Source organism: Giraffa tippelskirchi, chromosome X, assembly GCF_054371585.1.
Source record: "Giraffa tippelskirchi isolate mGirTip1 chromosome X, T2T-mGirTip1v1.2.pri, whole genome shotgun sequence".
NCBI lineage: Eukaryota > Metazoa > Chordata > Mammalia > Artiodactyla > Giraffidae > Giraffa > Giraffa tippelskirchi.
In genome coordinates, this window is record NC_137289.1 from 152,717,501 (window position 1) to 152,740,000 (window position 22,500).

Here is a 22,500-nt window from a genome sequence, read left to right on the forward strand (position 1 = left end):
GGCCTGGGGGGGCCTGGGGGCCGCGCCGCCGGGCCCGGGGTGCGCCCTCCGCCCGGGGAGGGGACCCCCAGGTCTGGGGCGGGGCTGGGAAGGGGTGCGGGCAGGCGGGCGCGTCGGGCGCTCCCGGAAGCCGGGCCGGGCGGCCTGCGGAGTGGGGAGGAGGCGCGCCCTCCCCAGCGCTCCGCCCGCTCCGCGCGCCCCGGGGACCGGGGAGCCAGGGGGTCCCGCGCGCCCTGGCTTGGGGGTCGCAGGTTCGTGCGCGCCGCGTCGGGCGCTCCCGGAAGCCGGGCCGGGCGGCCTGCGGGGTTGGTTTGGGGGAAGGCGCGCGCTCCCCAACGCCCCGGGGGCCGGGGTCTCTCCAGGGGATCCCTCGCGCGCCCAAACCACGGCGGGAGCCCCCCCGGGGTCCCTGCGCTCTGCAGACCCGCATCCCGGGGGGACAAGGGGGGCGCCCGAGAGCCCGGCCCCTCGCAGGCTGCAGGAGGACGGGGCCTGCCCGCGTTTGCACGGTTTGGGGGGCTGGGGGGCAGGGGGCGCGCTCAGGGGCCGGGGGCGGCTTCTCGAAGCTCTAGAGAGGGGAGCTTCGGTTTAGCGGCCGCCGGTTTTTCTGGCCTGCACCACCGGCGCGGAGCCTCGGGGCCCAAACTTGGCGGTGCGGGGACCCGTTCGCGTCTTCAGGCATATTAGGGACCCCCCCACCCGCCCCCCAACCCCCACCAATCTGGGCGTCTCCGGCTGTGTCTGGTCACCTCGGCGTTCTCAGGAAACTTCGGTCCAGGAAACCGGTGTCATTTCTGTCTGCTCTTGACTTGCAAGATATCAGAATAGCTCGAGGGTCTGTGAGCCGTCAATGACATGTCAATTTTTTTAGGTGAACTAGAGCTGCTTTCGGAAAGAAAATGTTCTCTGGGAAGCGTGTTGCCCTGTTACCTTGTGAGGAATCTCTTTATCTTCTGGCGTAAGAGGAGAGAGAGATTCTCAAGTCCAACTATGTTTTCAGGGTGTTGGCATAGCATCCCCAGGGCAGCCTGTGGGCAATGCCCCTGACCACCCCCGGGAGATTGCGGTGGAAAAACAGTCAAAGAGGCCCTTACTGTGCCTGTGAAAATGCCTTCCAGTTCCTCCATCACCGCCAGGAGGGCGCAGCAGGGCCCAGACCTCGCACGCCTGCCCCTCTGAGCACAAGGACTTATTTTTCTACCCTCCCTAGGTCTTCACCCGGGGAGAGGCATCTTCCAGGTTCATGTGAGCTCAGCGTTTCGTTTTCTGATAAACTGCATTTCGGTGCTTTTTACAAAAGCACGTTGAGGATGAGACTGCAGAGGAAGGCAGGGTGGAAGGCAGAGAACAGCCTTGATATCTGGGCTGACTGGTAAACGCTCAAGGACTGTGAAGAGCTGGCCCACGTTTGCCCCCAGATTGGCCCCAAATTGCAGAGCACCCACGCAGGTTGTGGGCTTCCCTGGTGGCTCAGACAGTAAACAATCTGCCTGCAGTGCGGGAGACCCGGGTTCGATCCCTTTGTGGAGAAGACCCCCTGGAGGAGGGCAGGGCCACCCACTCTGGCATTCTTGCCTGGAGAATCTCATGGACAGAGGATCCCGGCGGGTCAGACATTGACCTTTGCCCAAGTATGCAGCTAAATAAACTGTAACGCAGAGGCCCAGTTCAGATGCAGAATAGCTGGGGTTTTTTGTTTTGTTTTGCTTCTTTATTGAATTGGTTGCAGAGTTGCTTCTGTTTTTATGTTTCTGGGTCTTTTGGTCACTCAGTCATAAGGGATCTTAGCAACCCCACCCCGGGTTGAACCCGGTATTGAAAGGCCAAGTCTTAACCATTGGACCACCAGGGAAGTCCTGATTTTTTGCCTTTAAACATTAGATGTTTTCTTTTTTAATAGTATGTATAGTCTATAAATGTGTACAAGGTATAAAATAATTAATAGCCACCAATTCTCACTCCATGTTGGAAGTTGTATCTTTGACTTGCTTTTTATTATTATAAAGAAAAAAAAAAGAAAGTCGCCCAGTCGTGTCCGACTCTTTGCGACCCCATGGACTGTATAGCCCACCAGGCCCCTCTGTCCATGGGATTCTCCAGGCAGGAATACTGGAGTGGGTTGCCATTCCCTTCTCCAGGGGATCTTCTTGACCCAGGGATCAAACCCAGGTCTCCTGCATTGCAGGCAGATTCTTTACCATTTGGGCCACCAGGGAGGCCCCTTTATTATTATAATCGTACTCAGTGGCTTGCCTGGAAGACCCTGCCTCTCTGTTTGGCTGTCAAGTAAAGTGCCTTTTGGGGGGCTTCCCTGGTGGTTCAGCTGGTAAAGGATCCACCTGCAATGCGGGAGACCTGGGTTTGATCCTTGGGTTGGGAAGATTCCCCTGGAGAAGGGAAAGGCTACCCACTCCAGGATTCTGGCCTGGAGAACTCCACTGGGGTCGCAGAGAGTCAGACAGGACTGAATGACTTTCCCTGAAGGAGACTTTATTTAGTTCTGGGGAGACAGTTTGTCCCTGCGCACCTGTGGATGGATGAGATTAACACACCGCTTAGGAAGGCTGCACATTCCCTGGGAGACGTTTTGCCAGACTGAAGACCATTTCGCTTGACTTCCACACTGTCTTCCCCTCTCCATTCTGCCTTTTGACTTCAGTTCCACATTGCTGCTTTCTCTCAGATCTATAAAAGAACCTGGCATCCGGACCCCAATAAGATGCTTATTTTGAGGCGCTAGCCTGCCATCTTCTCCGCCTGCAGGCTCCCCGATTAAAGTCTCTTTCCTGCCTCGACAGTTTGTCTCTCGGATCCAACGGCCTGTCGTGCGGTGGTGATTTTGGAGCGTGGGTTCAGTGACAGAAATACTTTCTTATTTATATATTTTATAGTGATAATGACAAACCATTGCCATGATTGCTGAAGTGCATTTGATCCTGTGAAAGGTCTTTTTTTAAAAAAAATATTGTTAATTGAATGATAATTGCTTTACGGTGTTGTGTTGCTTTCTGCTGTAAAATACTGTAAATCAGCTATCAGTTCAGTCACTCAGTCGTGTCCGACTCTTTGCGACCCCATGGACTGCAGCACGCCAGGCCTCCCTGTCCTTCACCAACTCCCAGAGCTTGCTCAAACCCATGTCCGTCGAGTCGGTGATGCCATCCAACCATCTCATCCTTTGTCGTCCCCTTCTCCTCCTGCCCTCAATCTTTGCCAGAATCAGGATCTTTTCAAATAAGTCAGCTCTTTGCATCAGGTGGCCAAACGATTGGAGTTTCAGCTTCAGCATCAGTCCTTCCAATGAATATGCAGGACTGATTTCCTTTTGGATGGAGTGGTTGGATCTCCTTGCAGTCCAAGGGACTCTCAAGAATCTTCTCCAACACCACAGTTCAAAAGCATCCAATTCTTCGGCGCTTAGCCTTCATCACGGTCCAACTCTCACATCTGTACATGACTACTGGAAAAACCACAGCTTTGACTAGACGGACCTTTGTCAGCAAAAAAATGTCTCTGCTTTTTAATACACTTTAGGTTGATCATAGCTTTTCTTCCAAGGAGCAAGCATCCTTTCATTTCATGGCTGCGGTCACCATCTGCAGTGATGTTGGAGCCCAAGAAAATAAAGGCAGACACTGTTTCCACTGTTTCCCCATCTATTTGCTGTGAAGTGATGCCATGATCTTAGTTTGAGTGTTGAGTTTGAAGCCAGCTTCAATCAGCTGTAGGTTTACATATGTCTCCTCCCTCTTGAGCCTCCCAGCCCCTCCGTCCACCCCTCTAGGTCATCACAGAGCCGCGAGCTGAGCTCCTTGTGCTGTGGAGCAGCTTCCCACCAGCTGCCGGGTTTACACGTGGGCGTGTGTGTATGTATGTCAGTGCTTCTCTGTCAACCCGTCTCCCACCGCCTCCTTCCCCTGCTGTGTGTTCACAAGTCCGTTCCCTGCGCCCGTGTCTCTGTTTCTGCTCCCGTCTCTGATCACTCACCCGGAGAAGTCAGCTCACACATCCGATTTAAAACGTTCTTGCTGATGCTGGTTGCTAATACGTGCACGTCAGGTATTATCTGTCTGTGCAACATGTCAGCCCTTCGCTGATGGCTTGTTTGTGCAAACGTGGAGTTTTCTGGAGGGGAGCTGTTTCTCGTCTTTTTCGTGGGGGAATACTGGCAGCGCATATTCATTTCACTTGAATAACTTCTGCCGGCGTGACTGCAATAAAACGGAGGTTTCTATCCCGCATTTATTACCGTTCCTTCGGAATAGTGCGTGGTCCTGCACGTTTTATCTGCTGGGGCAGGCGTGCTGTGTGGGTGCCCGTGGATTCTGTGAAAGGGTGGAAGAAGATGCTTGAAAAAGGGTCTGACTCCTGAAGGGGACCTTTCCTTAAAATGTGTTAACTACAGACAAGAGAGTGATAAACGCATTGCGGCTGGAGGTTTATGCGTGTCTAGAGACGTACGTGGGCAAATGAAGAATTCCTGTAATACAGTCTGACTTCCATATTCTCTATGGTGATTGTCTGTTATAACTTGTTCAGTTGCTCAGTCATGTCCGAGTCTGCAGTCCCATGGACCGCAGCACACCAGGCCTCCCTGTCCATCACCAACTCCCGGAGTTTACTCAAACTCATGTCCATCGAGTCGGTGATGCCACCCAACCATCTCATCCTCTGTCGTCCCCTTCTCCTCCTGCCTTCAATCTTTCCCAGCATCAGGGTCTTTTCCAGTGAGTCAGTTCTCCGTATCACGTGGCCAAAGCATTGGAGCTTCAGCTTCAGCATCAGTCCTTCCAATGAACACTCAGGACTGATTTCCTTTAGGAGGGACTGGTTGGATCTCCTTGCAGTCCAAGGGACTCTTAAGAGTCTTCTCCAACACCACAGTTCACGAGCATCAATTCTTCGGCACTCAGCCTTCTTTATGGTCTAACTCTCACATCTGTACGTGACCACTGGAAAAACCATAGCTTTGACTAGACAGATCTTTGTCAGCAAAAAAATGTCTCTGCTTTTTAATACATAGTCTAGGTTTGTCATAGCTTTTCTTCCGAGGAGCAAGAGTCTCTTAATTTCGTGGCTGCAGTCACTGTTTGTGGTGATTTTAGGTCCCAAGAAAATAAAGGTACCACGCAGATTTTCCTGTAAGAATTCTGTTGCAGGTCCCATGGTTAAGGCTCCTTGCTTCCACTGCAGGGGGCCCAGGTTCCATCTGTGGTTGGGGAACTAAGCTCTTCCATGCCTCAGGCGTCGCCAAAAAATTTTTTTTAAAAAAAAACTTCATGCAAAAAAAAAATCCATGATGAACAACAACCACAAAAAATTAAAAAAAAAAAAAATTCTGTTGCAAATAGGAGTCGGGCCCTCTGGTCTGGAAAATGGACTTTGGTCTGGAAAATGGACTTCTGCTGATGGACTGACTGCCCATCTCAAGAACAGAGGTCAGCTGGCCCATTTACGAAGCCATTTTAGGGCAGATTCTAGTTTTCAAACTGTAGGATTTTTTTAAAAGTCTGTCAAGAGGAAGTAACATCTGGTTGGTTTTGCGTACATATGAATAGTTGGGAGCTGTGGCTCCAGGGAGGCAAAACCATAATTTGGTTGATCTTTGCCTCTTTTTTACTCTTGAAAAGAAACGAGGACTCCCCTTCCCCCAAGAGCTTTTGTTTATGTGGCTTTTGCTTGTCTGTATGGATGCCATTCAGTTACATGTTAATAAAATTAAAACATATTAAAAATTTTTTTTTGGTGACGTTGAGAAATTCTTATCACAGTTGCTAAGCTGTGATCACGGTATTGTGGTTATGTTTTTTATCTTTTAGCGGGAAATACAGTTTTCTCCCAGGGAGGGGCTACAGTTGTGTTTTTTTTTTTTTGAAATGTAGGAGACACATAGTACTGCTTAACGGCTACTGTAACGCTGCCAGCCCTGAGAGCTCCTTTATTAGTCTAGCATGTTATAGATTCCATCTTGCAAAGGAATGAGGAGCCGACATCCACATGCAGTAAATGAAACAAACTTTAAATGGTTAACACGGAAATCGACAGCGTGCATTTCCGATCACATTAGCAAGACTTTTGCATGTTATTCACAGTAACATTTCTTTGTTTTTGTTGTTCAGTTGCTGAGTCATATCCAACTCTTTGTGACCCCGTGGATTGCAGCCCGCCAGGCTCGTCTGTCCATGGGGATTCTCCATACTGGAGCGGGTTGCCATGCCCTCCTCCAGGGGATCTTCCTGACCCAGGGATCGAACCCGAGGCTCCTGCATTAGCAGGCGGGTTCATAACCAGGCGGGTTCATTACCACTGAGCCACCTGGGAAGCCCAACATTTTAATTTTTACTCCTTTTACCCATCGAAAAAGAACAAGCCGCTTAGATGTTATTCCCAGTAACAATCTTTTTTACCCAACAAAAAATAACAAGCCGCTTATATGTTATTCCCAGTAATGTTTTTTTTTTTTTTTGCACCCAACAAAAAACAACTGTATTCTCCCCAGACAAACAGCAAATCAGGGAGCACAGTGGCTGTCTTTGGGTCGTGCCGGTTTCTGGAAGTCCTCGTGGAGCGGAGTGACGCTGGCCCTACAGTCAGTCGCTTCATCCTTTGTCTTGGGACACGGTCGTTGTGTTTGGGGACGATCTGGCCGGTGCCACTGCTGTGAGAGAAGGCAAGACCTCCCCAGGCCGGGTAGCATCTTGGCAGTGCTTCCCGCCCGCCCCCAGAGATGCTAGGGTTGCCCTGTGAGAGGCACTCAGCGCGGAGGCTGCTCGGACAGAACCCTCATTCCTGACCCTGATGGCAGCCGTGGACCGTGCGAGTCTGGCTCTGCCCCGCCGCGGTCAGTGGACACGCTCCAACCCATCACACTCAACTGGACAGCTGCACAGAAAATAACGGGAGCAGAATTTTCGCTAACGCCGCATGCAGAAAGAAGCTCTAGGGGCTTTGCCGATGGTCCGGTGCTTAAGGATCTGCCTTGCCACGTGGGGGACACCAGTTCGATCCCTGGTCTGGGAATCATGCCGTGTAGCATGTAAGCCCGCATGCCACAGCTGGACAGCAGCTCCCACTCACCACGAGTAGAAAAAGCTTTTCATGCAGCAGTGAAGACCCACGGCAGCCAAAAACAAAACAAAATCCCCAAAACTCAAAACGGATTGAAGACCTAAATGTAAGACTCTGGAAACCATAAGACTTGTAGGAGAAAACATGGGCAGAGGTCAATTTAACTTAATTCCTAGCAGTACCTTTTTGGTTCTGTCTCTTGCGGGAAGGGAAGTAAAAGCAGAAATAGCCAAATGGGACCTAATTAAACGTAAAAGCTTTCTGCACCGTAAAGGGAACCGTGGACAAAACAAAAAGAACAGCCAATGGAAAGGGAGAGAGTATTTACAATTAATGTGCCTGATAACGGGCTTCCCAGGTGGCTCGGTGATAAAGAACTCTCCTGGCAGTGCAGGAGATGTAAGAGATGCAAGTTTGATCCCTGGGTTGGGAAGACCCCCTGGAGGAGGAAATGGCAATCCAGTCCAGTATTCTAGCCTGGGAGATCCCATGGGCAGAGGGGCCTGGTGGGCTACAGTCCATGGGGTCACAGAGAGTCGGACACGACAAGCGACTTAGCATGCAACCCAATTAAAAATAGCCAGTAGACGTTTTGAGTTGACATTTCTCCCAAGAAGACAGACAGGTGGCCAACAGATACTTGAAAAGATGCTCAGCATTGTTGACCTCAGAGAAAGGCCAATTAAAAGCCAGTGGGAAAAAAACAAACTGTCTTCCTGTGTCACCGTCTTCCTAGGGGTCCTCGGGGAATCCTGGCATCATTTGCCCAGTGGTTGTGAAACTGCAAGGGGAGACCCCCATGAGCGGTGCCTCCTTAGGTGGTTTCTTTGTCATGATGCTTTCTGTAGGACCACGGACCTCAGACCGCCTTCAGCCAAACAGCAACGATCCTTCATAATGGTCGGCATCACCATAGTAGGAAAATCTGATGAGAGTGAATTGCATTGCCCATGTAGGATGGAAGAGCTCAATTCCAGAGCCCAGCTGTGGTGCCCGCTGCGCAGTTCCCCTTGCTTTAGGGGACCACCTTTCCCACGCCCAGGCGCCCCCCACTCCTAGCAGAGTTGCAGGAGCTGTGATCCCGGGGTTACATCTTTCTCTATAAGTCTTGGCTCTGTTGGATCACCACCCCCAGGGCCCCACCTCTGAGCCCTCCGGCTGGAGCAAAGCGCTTGAAATCACAGGAAGGCATCTTCTCTCTTCCTGGATACCAGATGTCTGAGGTCAGGGTGTCCCAGGGCTGAGCTCCCTGCAGAGGCTCCAGGGGAGGATCCTCCCCACCTCTTCCAGATTCTGGAGGCTCCAGGCGTCCATCCCTGGGCTGGTGGCCGCCTCCCTCCGTCTCCGCCTCCGTCTCCACGTGGCTTCTCCTCTGTGTCCGTGTCTCTCCTCTTCCGGGTCTTATGAGGACCCTGTCCTGGGGTTTAAGGCTGCCCCCATCCAGGAAAGACCTCATCTCAGATCCTTCACTCCATCACCTCTGCGGAGACCTTGCTTCCATATAACGTCATCTTCTGACGTCCTGGGAGGACATGAATTTTGGGTGGAGGGTGCTTTTCAGCCCACTGTTGTTACTGAGTTTTGAACATTTGCCCCAACACTCAGAAAATACCTGGTTGCTGGAGTTTGTGATGTAACTGTGAGTCCTGTGCAGTAGATTGAACGGGCTCCAGGAGATGGTGAAGGACAGGGAAGCCTGGTGTGCTGCAGTCCACGGGGTGGCAAAGAGTCGGACACAAATGAGCTACCAAACAACAACAGGCGATTGAAAGCTTGCAGATTTAACAGACATCTTTTTTTTTTTTAATTAAAGAATTTTTTTAACAAATTGATGTATATTTGATTTACAGGACTGTATTAGTTCCAGGTGTACAGCAAAGTGATTCAGTTGGGCACACACATATGTATTCCTATTCTTTTCCATTTTAGCAAGATGATAGTAGTACATTATATAGTTATCTGAATATATAATAGTATAATGAACATGGTTTCCTGTTATATACGGTAACTAGGTCCCTGTTGGTCATCTCTTTTATATATAGTCGGAAAGTGAGAGTCGCCTAGTCCTGTCTGACTCTTTGTGACCCCATGGACTATACAGGCCATGGAGTTCTCCAGGCCAGAATACTGGAGTGGGTGGCCCTTCCCTTCTCCAGGGGCTCTTCCCAACCCAGGGATCGAACCCAGGTCTCCCGCATTGCAGGCAGATTCTTTACCAGCTGAGCCACCAGGGAAGCCCATAATGAATATAGTTTCCTGTTATATATGGAACATAGGTCCTTGTTAGTTACCTGTTTTATGTATAGTCATGTGTATCTGTTAATCCCAAACTCCTAATATATCTCTCGTCCTTCTGGTTTGGTAACCGTAAGTTTTCTATGTCTGTGAGTAACAGACACCTTTAATTCTTTTCTTGATATAGTCTTGTTTGTTTGTTTGTTTTTGGACCGCATGCAGGATCCTGGTTCCGCGCCCAGGGATCGAACCTGTGCCCCCTGCCATGCATAAAATAGATGTGGAGCTGCCATCTATAAAATAGATGAGTAACATGCTCCCCCCTGGGACCGCAGAGCCTTAACCACTGGACCGCCAGGGAGGCCCCCTGATACCTGCCGAGAAAACTCAGCCCGCCTTCCGGGTGTCCTGGCCCTCTGACTGGCAGCTCCACGGAGCCGAACGTGTGGGCATCGCCAGCAGTGGGAGCCTGGGCACCTGACCTCTGAGAACCCAGGGACACTGCACCACGGTTTGTAGGCTTCTCAGTGTCCAGGTGTTTGTGGCCATGGTGGGCCGGGGGGGGGGGAGCATTCTGAGACATTCCAGGGATGGAGAATTCCCTTCCTGCCCCAGTCTGGCGTCCATTCCCAGATGCCCCTGGGGAGAAAAATAGAGCCTGCGAAGTGCCAAAGTCCTCTTTCTAATTGTTTCATTGAGTTATTGTTGATGTCGTTATTGTTCAGTAATGTCTGACTCTCTGTGACCTCGTAGACTGCAGCATGCCGGGCTTCCCCGTCCTTCACCATCTCCTGGAGCTTGCTTAAACTCATGTCCATTGAGTCGGTGATGCCATCTAACCATCTCATCCTCTGTTGTCCCCTTCTCCTCCTGCCCTCAATCTTTCCCAGCATCAGGATCTTTTCCAATGAGTCAGCTCTTCGCATCAGGTGGCCAAAGTGTTGGAGTTTCAGCTTCAGCATGAGTCCTTCCAATAAACACCCAGGACTGATCTCCTTTAGGATGGACTGGTTGGATCTCCTTGCAGTCCAAGGGACTCTCAAGAGTCTGCTCCAGCACCACAGTTCAAAAGCATCCATTCTTCGGTGCTCAGCTTTCTTTATGGTCCAACTCTCACATTCATACATGACCACTGGAAAAACTATAGCTTTGACTAGACGGACCTTTGTCAGGAAGTTAATGTCTCTGCTTTTTAATATGCTGTCTAGGTTGGTCATAGCTTTTCTTCCAAGGAGCAAGCATCTTTTAATTTCATGGCTGCAGTCACCATCTGTGGTGATTTTGGAGCCCAAGAAAATAAAGTCTGTCACTGTTTCCATTGTTTCCCCATCTGTTTGCCATGAAGTGATGGGACCGGATGCAAAGATCTTCGTTTTATTATGTAATGATGGCTATATTTCCTGTCTTCTCTACATTCTTGTATCTTATTTTACACATAATAGTTTGTACCTCTCAATCTCCTATTCTTACGTCTCCTCTCCCCTTTTCCTTCTCCCCACTGGTCACCAGTAGTTTGTTCTCTAGATCTGTGGGTCTGCTTCTTTTTCACCTGCACTCATTTCATATATATATATATATTTGGCTGCCTTGTGTCTCTGTTGCAATATGCAGAATCTTCAGTTGTGACATATGGGGATCCAATTCCCTGACCAAGGATGGAACCCAGGCCCCTTGCATTGGAAGCTCAGAGTCTTAGCCACTGGATCACCAGCAAAGTCCCCATATTCACTAGTTTAAAAAAATATATATTTTTTATTGGATTGCGTGTATAACTAAGAATCATAGAGTTATTTGTCTTCCAGTTTCTTCACTTCACTCAGTATGATGATCTCTACGTCCATCCGTGTTGCTGCAAATGGCATTAGTTAATTCTTTTTCATGACTGAGTAGTATTCCATTGTATACGACATTGTAAACCTGTACCACATCTTTATCCATTCCTCTGTTGATGGACACTTAGGTTGCTTCCGTGTCTTGCCTATTTTGAATAGTGTTGGAATGAGCATTGAAGTGCGTGTGTGTTTTCGAATTGTGGTTCTGTCTGGATATTATGCCCAGGAATGGGACGGCAGGATCGTACGGTAGGTCTGTTTTTCGTTTTTAAAAGAACGTCCGTACTGTTCTCCGTGGTGGCTGCGCTCGCTTGCATTCCCGTCAACAGTGTAGGAAGGAGTCCCTTTTCTCCACATCCTTGCCAACATTTGTTCCCTGTGTTTTTTTTTAATGAAAGCCATTCTGACAGGGGTGAGGTGATACCTCATTGTGGTCAAAAAGGCATCCTTTAAAAACATAAAACTTGAAAAAGCACTTGAATGCTGATCTGCTGGCCTTATGTCTGCTTGTGCTGTGGTTCGTCTCTCAGTCACATCTGACTCTCTGTGACCCCGTGGACCTCAGCCCGCCAGACTCCTCTGTCCATGGGCATTGTCCAGGCCAGAATACTGGAGTGGGGTGCCATGCCCCGCTCCAGGGGATCTTCCCAACCCAGGGATCGAACCCAGGCTGCCCACATTGCAGGCGGATTCCTTACCGTCTGAGCCACCGGGGAAGCCCAAGAATACTGGAGTGGGTAGCCTAACGCTTCTCCGGGGGATCTTCCCGACCCAGGGGTCTGCTGCATTGCAGGCAGGTTCTTTACCCACTGAGCTACCAGGGAAGGCCACTGCCTGCTTGAGAACCCCCAAATGTCCGGCTCTTATCTGAGCCACTTTTCTTGGTGGCCTTTGACACGCCTGCATCCTGACCAGAAGTCTTTAGGAGTTGGGGACATGGGTCCTCTTGGCCTGGCAAGGAGCTGTTTGGGAACCGTGGGGTCTGCCTGGGGAACAGGCCCACCTGCTTGTTTGCCGGGCTGGTTTATTTCCCAGAACAGGACGTGATACACCAGCTCAGGTGAGGAAAGAGCTGTCAGGACGAGTGCAAAGAGGATGGAAACACTAAAAAAAAAAAAAAAAAAAAAAAAAAAATCAATAAATGCATCAATAAAAAAATCAATCAATCAATAGACGCACCTGGATGGAACAGCTGCTCGCTTTTCAGATTGAGCCCTCGCCGCTTTGCCACCAGCTGGAGCGGCGGCCTCGGGGTGGTCCCCACTTCCGTGTGCGCGCGCGCGCCCGCGCGCTCTCGTTTCCGGAGCCACCCTGCTCCCCCCGCGCTGGCCAGCCGGGCGGAACCGGGGCGTCTTCTCACGCTCTTTGTTGTGCTGCTTCTCGGCAGGTCGTCCCGAATGAGCGGAGGCCCAGCCGGGGGCGGCGCGATGGAGTGCAAGAGCCTGGAGGGCGCGCAGAGCGACCTCAAGCTGGTGGCGCACCCGCGCGCCAAGAGCAAAGTGTGGCGCTACTTCGGCTTCGACACGAACGCGGAGGGCTGCATCCTGCAGTGGAAGAAGATCTACTGCCGCATCTGCATGGCCCAGATCGCCTACTCGGGCAACACCTCCAACCTGTCCTACCACCTGGAGAAGAATCACCCCGACGAGTTCTGCGAGTTCGTCAAGAGCAACACGGAGCAGATGCGCGAGGCCTTCGCCAGCGCCTTCTCCAAGCTGAAGCCGGACCCCGCGCAGCCCGGCGGCGCGCCGGAGCCCCTGGCCGCCAAGGCCGGCACGCACGGCCACGAGAGCCGCAAGCAGCAGGAGCTGACTGCCGCCGTCATGGGCCTCATCTGCGAGGGCCTCTACCCGGCCTCCATCGTGGACGAGCCCACGTTCAGGGCGCTGCTGAAGGCGGCGGAGCCGCGCTACGAGCTGCCGAGCCGCAAGTTCTTCTGCGGCAAGGCCATCCCCGAGCGCTACGGCGCCGTGCGCGAGGCGGTGCTCAAGGAGCTGGCGGACGCCGCGTGGTGCGGCGTCTCCACCGACCTGTGGCGCAGCCCGACCCAGAACCGCACCTACGTGACGCTGTCGGCGCACTTCCTGGGCCGCGCCGCCCCCCATGGGCTGGTGGTGGGCTCCCGCTGCCTCAAGACCTTCGAGGTGCCCGAGGAGAACGCGGCCGAGACCATCACGCGCGTCCTGTACGAAGCGTTCATCGAGTGGGGCGTCCACGCCAAGGTCTTCGGCGCCACCACTGACCGCGGCAAGGACCTGGCCCAGGCCTGCTCGCTGCTCGACATCCCGGTGCACATGCCGTGCCTGGGCCACACCTTCGACGCGGCCATCCGCCAAGCCTTCCGGCTGCCCAAGCTGGGCGCGCTGCTGGGCCGCTGCGCCAGGCTGGTGGCGTACTTCCAGCAGTCGTCCGTGGCCATGGTCATGCTCCACGAGAAGCAGAGGCAGCACAACGCGGCCCCCTGCATGCTGGTGAGCAACCGCGTGGCCTGGTGGGGCAGCACGCTGGCCATGCTGCAGCGGCTCAAGGAGCAGCAGTTTGCTATCGCAGGGGTGCTGCTGGAGGACACCAACAACCACCACCTCATGCTGGAGGCCGCCGAGTGGGCCACCATCGAGGGCCTGGTGGAGCTCCTGCAGCCCTTCCGGCAGGTGGCCGAGATGCTGTCGGCCTCCAAGTACCCCACCATCAGCATGGTGAAGCCGCTGCTGCACATGCTCCTGAACACGACGCTCAACCCCAAGGAGACGGACCCCAAGGAGATCAGCATGGCCAAGGAGGTGATCGCCAAGGAGCTCGCCAAGACCTACCAGGAGAGCCCCGAGATCGACCTGTTCCTCAACGTGGCCACCTTCCTGGACCCACGCTACAAGAGGCTGCCGTTCCTCTCCACCTTCGAGCGGCAGCAGGTGGAGAACCGCGTGCTGGAGGAGGCCAAGGGCCTCCTGGAGAAGGTCAAAGAGGGTGCGTACTGCGCGCCCGAGGACAAGGCGGCCGCGCCGCCCGAGGAGCCGCCGCCGGCCAAGAAGCCGGCGCCCTCGCCCACCCCGCCGCCGGCCAGCGTCATCAACGACATGCTGGCTGAGATCTTCTGCCCCACCGGGGGCGTGGAGGACCAGGAGGAGTGGCACGCCCAGGTGGTGGAGGAGCTCAGCAACTTCAAGTCGCAGAAGCCTCTGGGGCTCCACGAGGACCCCCTCAAGTGGTGGTCGGACCGCCTGGCGCTCTTCCCGGTGCTGCCCAAGGTGCTCCAGAAGTACTGGGCGGTGGTGGCCACGCGCGTCGGCCCCGAGCGCCTCTTCGGCTCGTGCGCCACCGTGGTGAGCGCCAAGCGCAACCGCCTGGCCCCCGCGCACGTGGACGAGCAGGTCTTCCTGTACGAGAACGCGCGCGGCGGCGGCGCCGACGCCGAGCTGGACGACGAAGATGAAGGCGAGTGGGGCCTGGAGCAGGAGCAGGGCCTCGCGCCCGGCGAGGCGGCCGCCGCCGGCTTCTTCGGCGTCAGGGACGGCAGCTTCGTGTAGCCCGGCCGGGGCTGGCGGACGCCGGCGTGCAGGTGCGCAGCTGCGCGCCTGGGGGCGGCACCCCTCTGCGTGATTGGCTGTGGGGACTGATCCCCGCCTCCCCAGCGCGGGTGGGCGCACCGCTGCCCGGGATGCAGGAATCGAGCGCAAGAGAGACACAGACCTTTGAGGTGGGGTGGTGTGTGCGCCCCAGAGGAGGGGCGGACTCTGGGTGGTCCAGAGAAGGGAGACGGACTCTGGGTGGTCCACAGAGGAGAGAGATGGACTCTGGGTGGTTCAAACAAGGGAGATGGACTCTGGGTGGTCCACACAAGCGAGATGGACTCTGGGTGTCCCAGAGGAGAGACACGGACTCTGGATGGCCCAGAGGACAGAGATGAGGCTCTTGAGTGGTCCATACCTGGTGAAAACAAGTGTTTCCTCTGCGGAAGGGACGGTGGTAGTGGTGGTGGGGGACCCCCTTGTATCCCAGGAACAGGGAAAGAAATGACTTGTAAAAACCGGAGGCGTCCGCCCATCGGATTACAAATCCTCAATGCCCCCCGACGTACGCATGGCCGGCGGGGGTGTTTTGCCTCCCTCTGTTAATTCCGTACCCGCAGCGTCCCATGTTCTCCGCCAGGAGGGCTGGGGGTGAGTCAGAGACAAATGGGAATCAGTGGGCCGCTGAGGACGAAAACCCCTTCGGTGTGCCCCAGAGCCCACCTCCCCCTGAGCACCATTTGCACGCCCCACCCGCGCCCCGGGCACCATCCGCGGCTGTTCGCCCCGTCGGTCCGTAGAGGAACACGCCTACCTTGTCAATTACCAGGGAACCTGGAGACACGCTTTAGTCACCCGCCCTGTTTTCAAGGCGTGATGGAACATGTTACCCTTGAGCCCGCAGTGCCATCGCTTATAAAAAAGCCGAAAAAGAGATACTGGGTGTGGTTTGTTTACTGCCACCCGTTTTTTTTTTTTCCCCCCAGCCCTTGCCCGAATTCATGGTCCTTGCCAGGTTCCCTAGCTGTTATGTTCTGGAGGTGGTTTTCCTGTGTCCCATGCTTTAAAGACGCTTCCCAGGGGGCTCCATGATAAAGAACCTGCCTGCCAATGCAGGAGACCTGGGTTCGATCCCTGGGTTGGGAAGATCTGCTGGAGGAGGAAATGGCAACCCACTCCAGTATTCTTGCCTGGAGAATCCCATGGACAGAGGAGCCTGGCGGGCTACAGTCCATGGGGTCACAAAGAGACGCGACTGAGGGACTACACAAGAACAATAGCCGATTAACAACATTGTGATGGTTTCAGGCAGACAGGAAAGGGACTCAGCCATACATGTACACGTATCCATCCTCCCCCAAACTCTCCTCCCATCCAGGCTGCCTCCTGACATCGAGCAGAGTTCCCTGTGCTGTCCAGCAGGTCCTTGCTGGTTCTCCATGTTAAACACAGCAGTGTGTCCATGTCCATCCCAAACTCCCTGACTATCCCTTCCCCCATCCTTCCCCCTGGGAACCATCAGGTCATTACAGAGTATTGAGCAGAGTTCCCTGTGCTGTCCAGCAGGTCCTTGCTGGTTCTCCATGTTCAATACAGCAGTGTGTCCATGTCCATCCCAGACTCCCTGACCATCCCTTCCCCATCCTTCCCCCTGGGAACCATAAGGTTATTACAGAGTATTGAGCAGAGTTCCCTGTGCTGTCCAGCAGGTCCTTGCTGGTTCTCCATGTTAAACACAGCAGTGTGTCCAAGTCCATCCTGAGCCTTTACACAGTGACGACGGACCATGTGTACCACCAGGGCATCTAGGCATTTTTTTCCATCTCCTGTGTCTCCCTGCTCCCTCCCTCTCTCTCCTTTCTTCTAAGAAAACAAGCTACCCCAGAAACAGCCTCGGAGGTTAGCATCCGTCCTGTTTTCCCTTTTCTGTGTTTTATGGCTGGCCTCTATTCCAGGGTGGCACACGGACACCACATCAGACGTCGGATTTTTTCTGCACAAACATTTTGAGCTTAAATAGGCCAGGTTTCAGTCACGATAACCTGCCACTTTCAGAGCTTTCTCCATGGAACGCAAAAGCGGAGCGTGTCCGTCAGCGTCTCATAAAACGTCGTTGCCAGCATCCAGAACTTCTCGTAAAGACACGGCCCCTAAGCGTCATCGATGTGCCTCATCTGGGTCTGCCCGGGACTCTGCTTCCAGGAGACGGAGTGTGTTTTGCACTCAGGTCTTGCCGTAAGAGTCCTGATTCTCTGCTTCCTCTAAGTGGTGTTTGTTCCATGCTCAGTAAAGTCACAGTGAAGTCACGGTTGTCTGATGTTCTTTTTTTTTTTCCTTGTGTGTGGAAGGGTACTGTTTTGTTTATTCCTGGCAGCCCCTAGGAGGATGCCAGGACTGGGCTGAAAGAAACCATAGATCACGGTTGTAAATGTTGGTTTTGAGCGAAGAGGCGGAGGACGTGTTCCCCGGCCCCTGGTCGTCGGACCTTGGGCTGATTTGCGGGTGGATGACCTGGTTGGAGGTGGCCGGGGAGCCCCGTGAGCGAGGCTGGCTTTGCGGGCTGCTGTGTCTTGAAGCCCTTGTAAAGCGAGGCGGTCACAACAGTTGGGATCTGGGGGCGAGGAGAGGAGGAGGTCTTCCCTGAGTGGTCCCCCGGCCCGGGATCAGCAGAGTCCCGTAATAGCATCTCACCGTGGCCAGCCTCTGGACGGAGAACGGGGGCTGTCCGTCTGGCTTCCCCGGAGGACAGTGTCAGCTCATGAACGTCCGCTTTCTCTTCCCGTCCTTCCCCCAGCGGGTGTGACTTGCGGGGGGCCAGGAAGGGGTGGGCGGCAGGTGTTCACGATTTGAGTCTTGATCAAGTCTCCATGCTCCGTTGATCCCCGTCAATGTCAGCTTGGGTCTGAGTGGCCCGGCTTCTTCTCACCGAGGCCCGGGGAAGCAGACAGCCAAGCGTGCCGAGAACACGGTCGGTTTTCACATCTTTGTACTGCTTTTCGGATGGGCTTCCCTGGTGGCTCAGCTGCTAAAGAATCCGCCCGCGATGCAGGAGACCTGAGTTCGATCCCTCAGTTTGGGAAGTTCCCCTGGAGAACAGAAAGGCTACCCACTCCAGGATTCTGGCCTGGAGAATCCCATGGACTGTCTAGTGCATTGGGTTGCAAAGAGTCAGACATGACTGAGCGAGTTTTGCACAGTGATTCACAATTTTTATAGGTTATGTTCTGTTTAAAGTTGTTACAAAACATTGGCGGTCCTCTCTGCCTTGTGCAGTATATCCTTGTAGCTTATTTATTTTGTACGTAGTGGTTTGTATGTCTTAATGTAGTCGTTTATATCTCTTAATCTCCTCCCCGCATCCTGTCCGTCCCCTGTACCCTTCCGCCAGTGGTAATCACTAGTTGGTTCTCTCGATCTGAGAGTCTGTTTCTTTTTGATATATTTATTCATTAAATAGTTTAGATTCTGAGTATAGGTAGTAACATGCTATTTCTCTGTGATTTATTTCACTAGATGTAATACCCTCCGAGTCTGACGATGTCATCGTAGGTGGCAAAAAAATTGTTCTTTTTTAGGGCTGAGTAATATTCCACTGTGTGTGTGAGTGTGTGTGTGTGTATTCAAGTTATTTCTGTGTAATTCTTCAAATACGGTGAAATGCTACATCATTCTGTGATGCTTTCTGATTCAGCTTAACATCTACCTACCTATCTATCTATCCATGTGTCCATATTCCTTTTTCATATTCCTTCCCACTATAGGTTATTGCAAGGTACTGAGTTTAGTCCCCCGTGCTCTTGCCTGGAAAATCCCATGGACGGAGGAGCCTGGCAGGCTGCAGTCCATGGGGTTGCGAAGAGTCAGACACGACTGAGCAACTTCACTTTCACTTTTCACGTTCGTGCACTGGAGAAGGAAATGGCAACCCACTCCAGTGTTCTTGCCTGGAGGATCCCAGGGACGGGGGAGCCTAGTGGGCTGCCGTCTGTGGGGTCGCACCGAGTCGGACACGACTGACGCGACTTAGCAGCAGCAGCAGCAGCATGGTAGCCCCTTGTTTCTCATTTTAATTTCAAATGCCTCATCTGACCCTGCTCCCCTTTCCCCTTGGGGAACCTTAGCAAAACTTGGTTTGCTAAGCTCTGTGAGTGTGCTTCTGTCTTGTAAATAAGTTCATGTGTATCATTTTTTTTTAGATTTCACATGTAAATGATACCACATGGTAATTGCCTTTCTCTTTCTGATCTGTTGCACTCAATGTGATCATCTCTAGGTGCGTCCATCTCGCTACAAATGGTATTATTTCATTCCTTCTCACGGCTGAGTAATATTCTATCGTACATACATGCACCGCATCTTTTTTTATCCACGCCTCGACTGATGGACATTTAGGTTGCTTCCATGTCTTGGCTATTGTGCATAGTGCTGCAGTCAACATTGGGACTCACGTATCTTTTAGAATTACAGTTTTCTCTAGATACATACGCCCAGGAGTGGGATTGCAGAGCGATACAGTAGGTCTATTTTTAGTATTTTTTAGAGGAACTCGAGTACTGTTCACTGTGGTGGCTGCGTTCATTTATATTCCCATGAACTAGTGTGAGAGGGTTTCCCTGTTCTTTTGATTGTGTCTCTGTTGTCGAGAAACGTAAAACGCATTGATCAGCATACACACCATCTGACCAAGAAGTGTGCGAAGCCCCAAGGGCTGGAGCTGCCTGGGCCTCCTGCAGCAGGAGGTTTTTCTGCCATTTGCCTTCTTTCTGGGACAAAAATCTGAGTCTGTGCAGTTCATCTGGTTGGAGAAACAGCCCGCATCTGTCCCCAGACACATCTTGTTTCTGGGTCCGTGTAGCCTGCTCCTTATCACTGTCATTCTGTCTGAAACACCCATGTTTAACCATCCGGCCGGGGACCGTCTATGGCTCCTAGTAGTAGTAATAGTATTAGTTGCTCACTTGTGTCCAACTCTTTGTGACCCCATGGACTGTAGCCCGCCAGGCTCCTCTGTCCATGGCATTCTGCAGGCAAGAACACTGGAATGGGTTGCCATCCCCTTCTCCGAGGGGAATCTTCCCGACCCAGGGACCAAACCCAGGCCTCCTGTATTGTAAGCAGATTCTTTTAACCATTGGAGCCACCAGGAAGGTCTCGTGGGTTCTAAGCACAGCTCAATCAAAAAGCCACTGGGCTGAGCCCAAGTCAGTTGAGGTCTGATTCGGGTTCCTCTGACGTCCCTTCCCCCAAGTTGAGCCCAGCTCACCGGGTTATGCGTTCTCTGTCGACAGTCTCTCCAAGCGAGAGGAGAGCTTTCCTTTCCAGTTGCTTTGGGCAGCAAGGCTGAAACTGTTACTGAAGCAAACCTGAGTCTTTTCCCACAACACACGGTAAAGCGAGTCTGCAGACCGCAGGTCGTCGTGAAGAAAGTATAGTGTCTATTGGAGGCCTCAGGCAAGCAGGATGGTCAGCGTATGCTCAAAAGACCATGAACTCGCCGCTGGGTTTTGGCAAAGCGTTTTGAATTTTTTTTAATTTAAATTTATTTATTAATGTTTGGCTGCACCGGGTCTCCTTTGCTGCACACAGGCTGCTTCTGGTGGCGGCGAGCGGGGTCTGCTCTACCTGGGGTTTGCAGGCTTCTCGTCAACGTGGCTTCTCTTTGAAAGGTTGCTGCTGAGCCGTGAAAGACGCCGGGATTCTTGGCCTCCGGAGGAGACGAATTCAGTCTGGGACTAGTGACGAGGCTTGATCGCTCAGAGCTTCTGTGTAGATAAAGTTTTATTAAAGTGTAAAAGAGATAGAGAAGGCTTCTGACACAGACATCAGAAGGGGGCAGAGAGAATGGCCCCCTGCTAGTCTTTAGCTGGATGCTATATACCTGTCAGCAAGCTGTTATTTAGAGAAAGGAGATGTCTCAAAGCTCAGAGAGTGGCACCAGGCCCCTCACCCACAGCATGCATTTGGGGACAACATTGGCACCCGGTGAGTCATCCCAGGCCATAAAACGGTTGACACGAATCTTGAAAGGCATATTTCCAAGCAAATACACAGTTTCACTAACATACATTAGGAGAACAGTGTGTGAGTAAAACATCCTGGTTTGCTGAGCCCTTACCGGTCCTGAGTCTTAGGCAGAACCGACTTGGAGACAGACAGAGTGTAGTGTAAATACACAGTTCATTCACATAGCTTAGGACAAACATTTCCCTAAGAAAACGCATGGGTGAGCTCAAGGTTTGAGACAAGTTCAGGCAGAACCAGGTGTCATCATGGCAACACAGAATTTTAAAAGAAACCTCCCTTTAATTTCGTACAGAGAAGGGAAAAAAATATCTGACACTTGTAGTTTGTTTCCTCCTGCTGCTTAAGAGAGAGAGAAAAAACGCCTGACACTTGGATCCTATTTCCTCCGTTTGGAGACCCCTGGCCGTCCTTCCTGTTACCCTCCCATCTTTTGTGGACCACGGGCTCTAGGATCCGTGAGCCTCAGTAGTTGCAGCCCGTGGGTTCAGCGGTTGTGACCCACAGGCTTGAGTTGCTCCAAAGGGATCCTCCCGGGTCAGGGACCGAACCCCTTGTCTCTTGCATTTTTCTGGCAGGTGGACTCTTTAGCACTGAGCCACCAGGGAAGCCCCAGGAAAGCATCTTTAAAGGCCCAGTGGTGGAGGGACGTCCTGGGGTCTGCGGTCAGCTTGTGCACGGGGCCTCTGACTGACGGTGAGGTGACAGGGTGGGGTCACAGGGGTCGACGTTACCTGCCCTTGGGCACCCATAGGTCTGGGGGCTCGTGATCATCAAATAGGCAACTTCTTCCTTTCCGATGGGAGTTTTAGCATCTGTGTGTGAGTCACTCAGTTGTGTCCGACTCTCTGTGACCCCATGGATTATAGTCCGCCAGGCCTCTCGGTCCATGGGATTCTCCAGACCAGAATACTGGAGTGGGTAGCCGTTGCCTTCTCCAGGGGATCTTCCCAACCCAGGGATCAAACCCACGTTTCCTGCACCGGCAGACAGATTCCTTACCACTGAGCCATCAGCAAAGCCCATTTCAGGAGTTACTTCTTCCTTAATTCTTTATCTGAATTCCAAACGATGTTGGGACTTCCCTAACTCAGGCTTCTTTGGGAGTTCCGCTCTGACCTCCACTCGGGAAGGGGGCGGTGCTGGGCGGATTTGGAAACAGGTGGTCTCGGTCTTGGCTGCCCCGTGAGCAGGACCTGAACCTCTGAAAAGCTGGGGCATCTACAAGCTTCTGAAACCACTACAGCCGTTGCTCTGACAGCTCATGTTCCTGGGTTCCCAGTGCAGGGCGGACCAACCCTGAAGCTTAACTAGAATTCTTCTCTGTGGGAATGTGCAGCCCCGTGGGCCCCTATCCTATAAATTATATAGAATTCAGACACGATGCTGGATGTTCTGCAGCTGTTTTGGGCCCCAGGACGGGCTTTGCAGCTCTTCCAGGACACACAAGCCCTTCTGTGCCTCCCAGACGACATCCCACAGACGCGTGGCTGGGACTTGGCTGTGGTGGGGGGCCCTTGGCCACCTTCTGAGCTCTGGTGGCTGCGATCCTGTGGACCCACGTGGGTGGGAGGCGTCTCCTGCCTCCCGTCTGGTGACGCTTCCAGGTGGTGCTAGTGGTAAAGAACCCGCCTGCCAACGCAGGAGACTTAAGAGACGTGGGTTCGATCCTTGGGTCGGGAAGATCCCCTGGAGGAGGGCATGGCAACCCACTCCAGTATTCTTGCCTGGAGAATCCCATGGACGGGGAAGCCTGGTGGGCTAGAGTCAATGCAGTTGCAAACAATAGGAATGAGCCACTAATGCACGTTCATTCACCTTTGGAGGCCAGCAATTAC

At 52.8% G+C, this 22,500-nt stretch overlaps 2 protein-coding genes and 1 non-coding gene across 10 annotated transcripts in view; 2 read left to right on the top strand and 1 right to left on the bottom strand.

The window, feature by feature from the left end:
• LOC145536414 (E3 SUMO-protein ligase ZBED1-like) overlaps positions 1–16,947 on the top strand; it is a 17,183-nt gene extending 236 nt beyond the window's left edge. Inside the window, exon 2 of the mRNA XM_081565759.1 lies at positions 12,523–16,947. Coding sequence (XP_081421885.1) covers positions 12,533–14,659 — 2,127 coding nt within the window. The 5' untranslated portion in view covers positions 12,523–12,532 and the 3' untranslated portion in view covers positions 14,660–16,947. The remainder of the gene's footprint in view (positions 1–12,522) is intronic.
• Positions 1–22,500, top strand: part of LOC145536416 (polyprenol dehydrogenase-like) — a 264,105-nt gene that overhangs the window by 236 nt on the left and 241,369 nt on the right. The window lies entirely within an intron of this gene.
• Positions 5,875–6,003, bottom strand: LOC145537318 (small nucleolar RNA U109). Its single transcript, XR_014076339.1, has one exon. It is a non-coding gene; the product is annotated as a small nucleolar RNA U109 (small nucleolar RNA).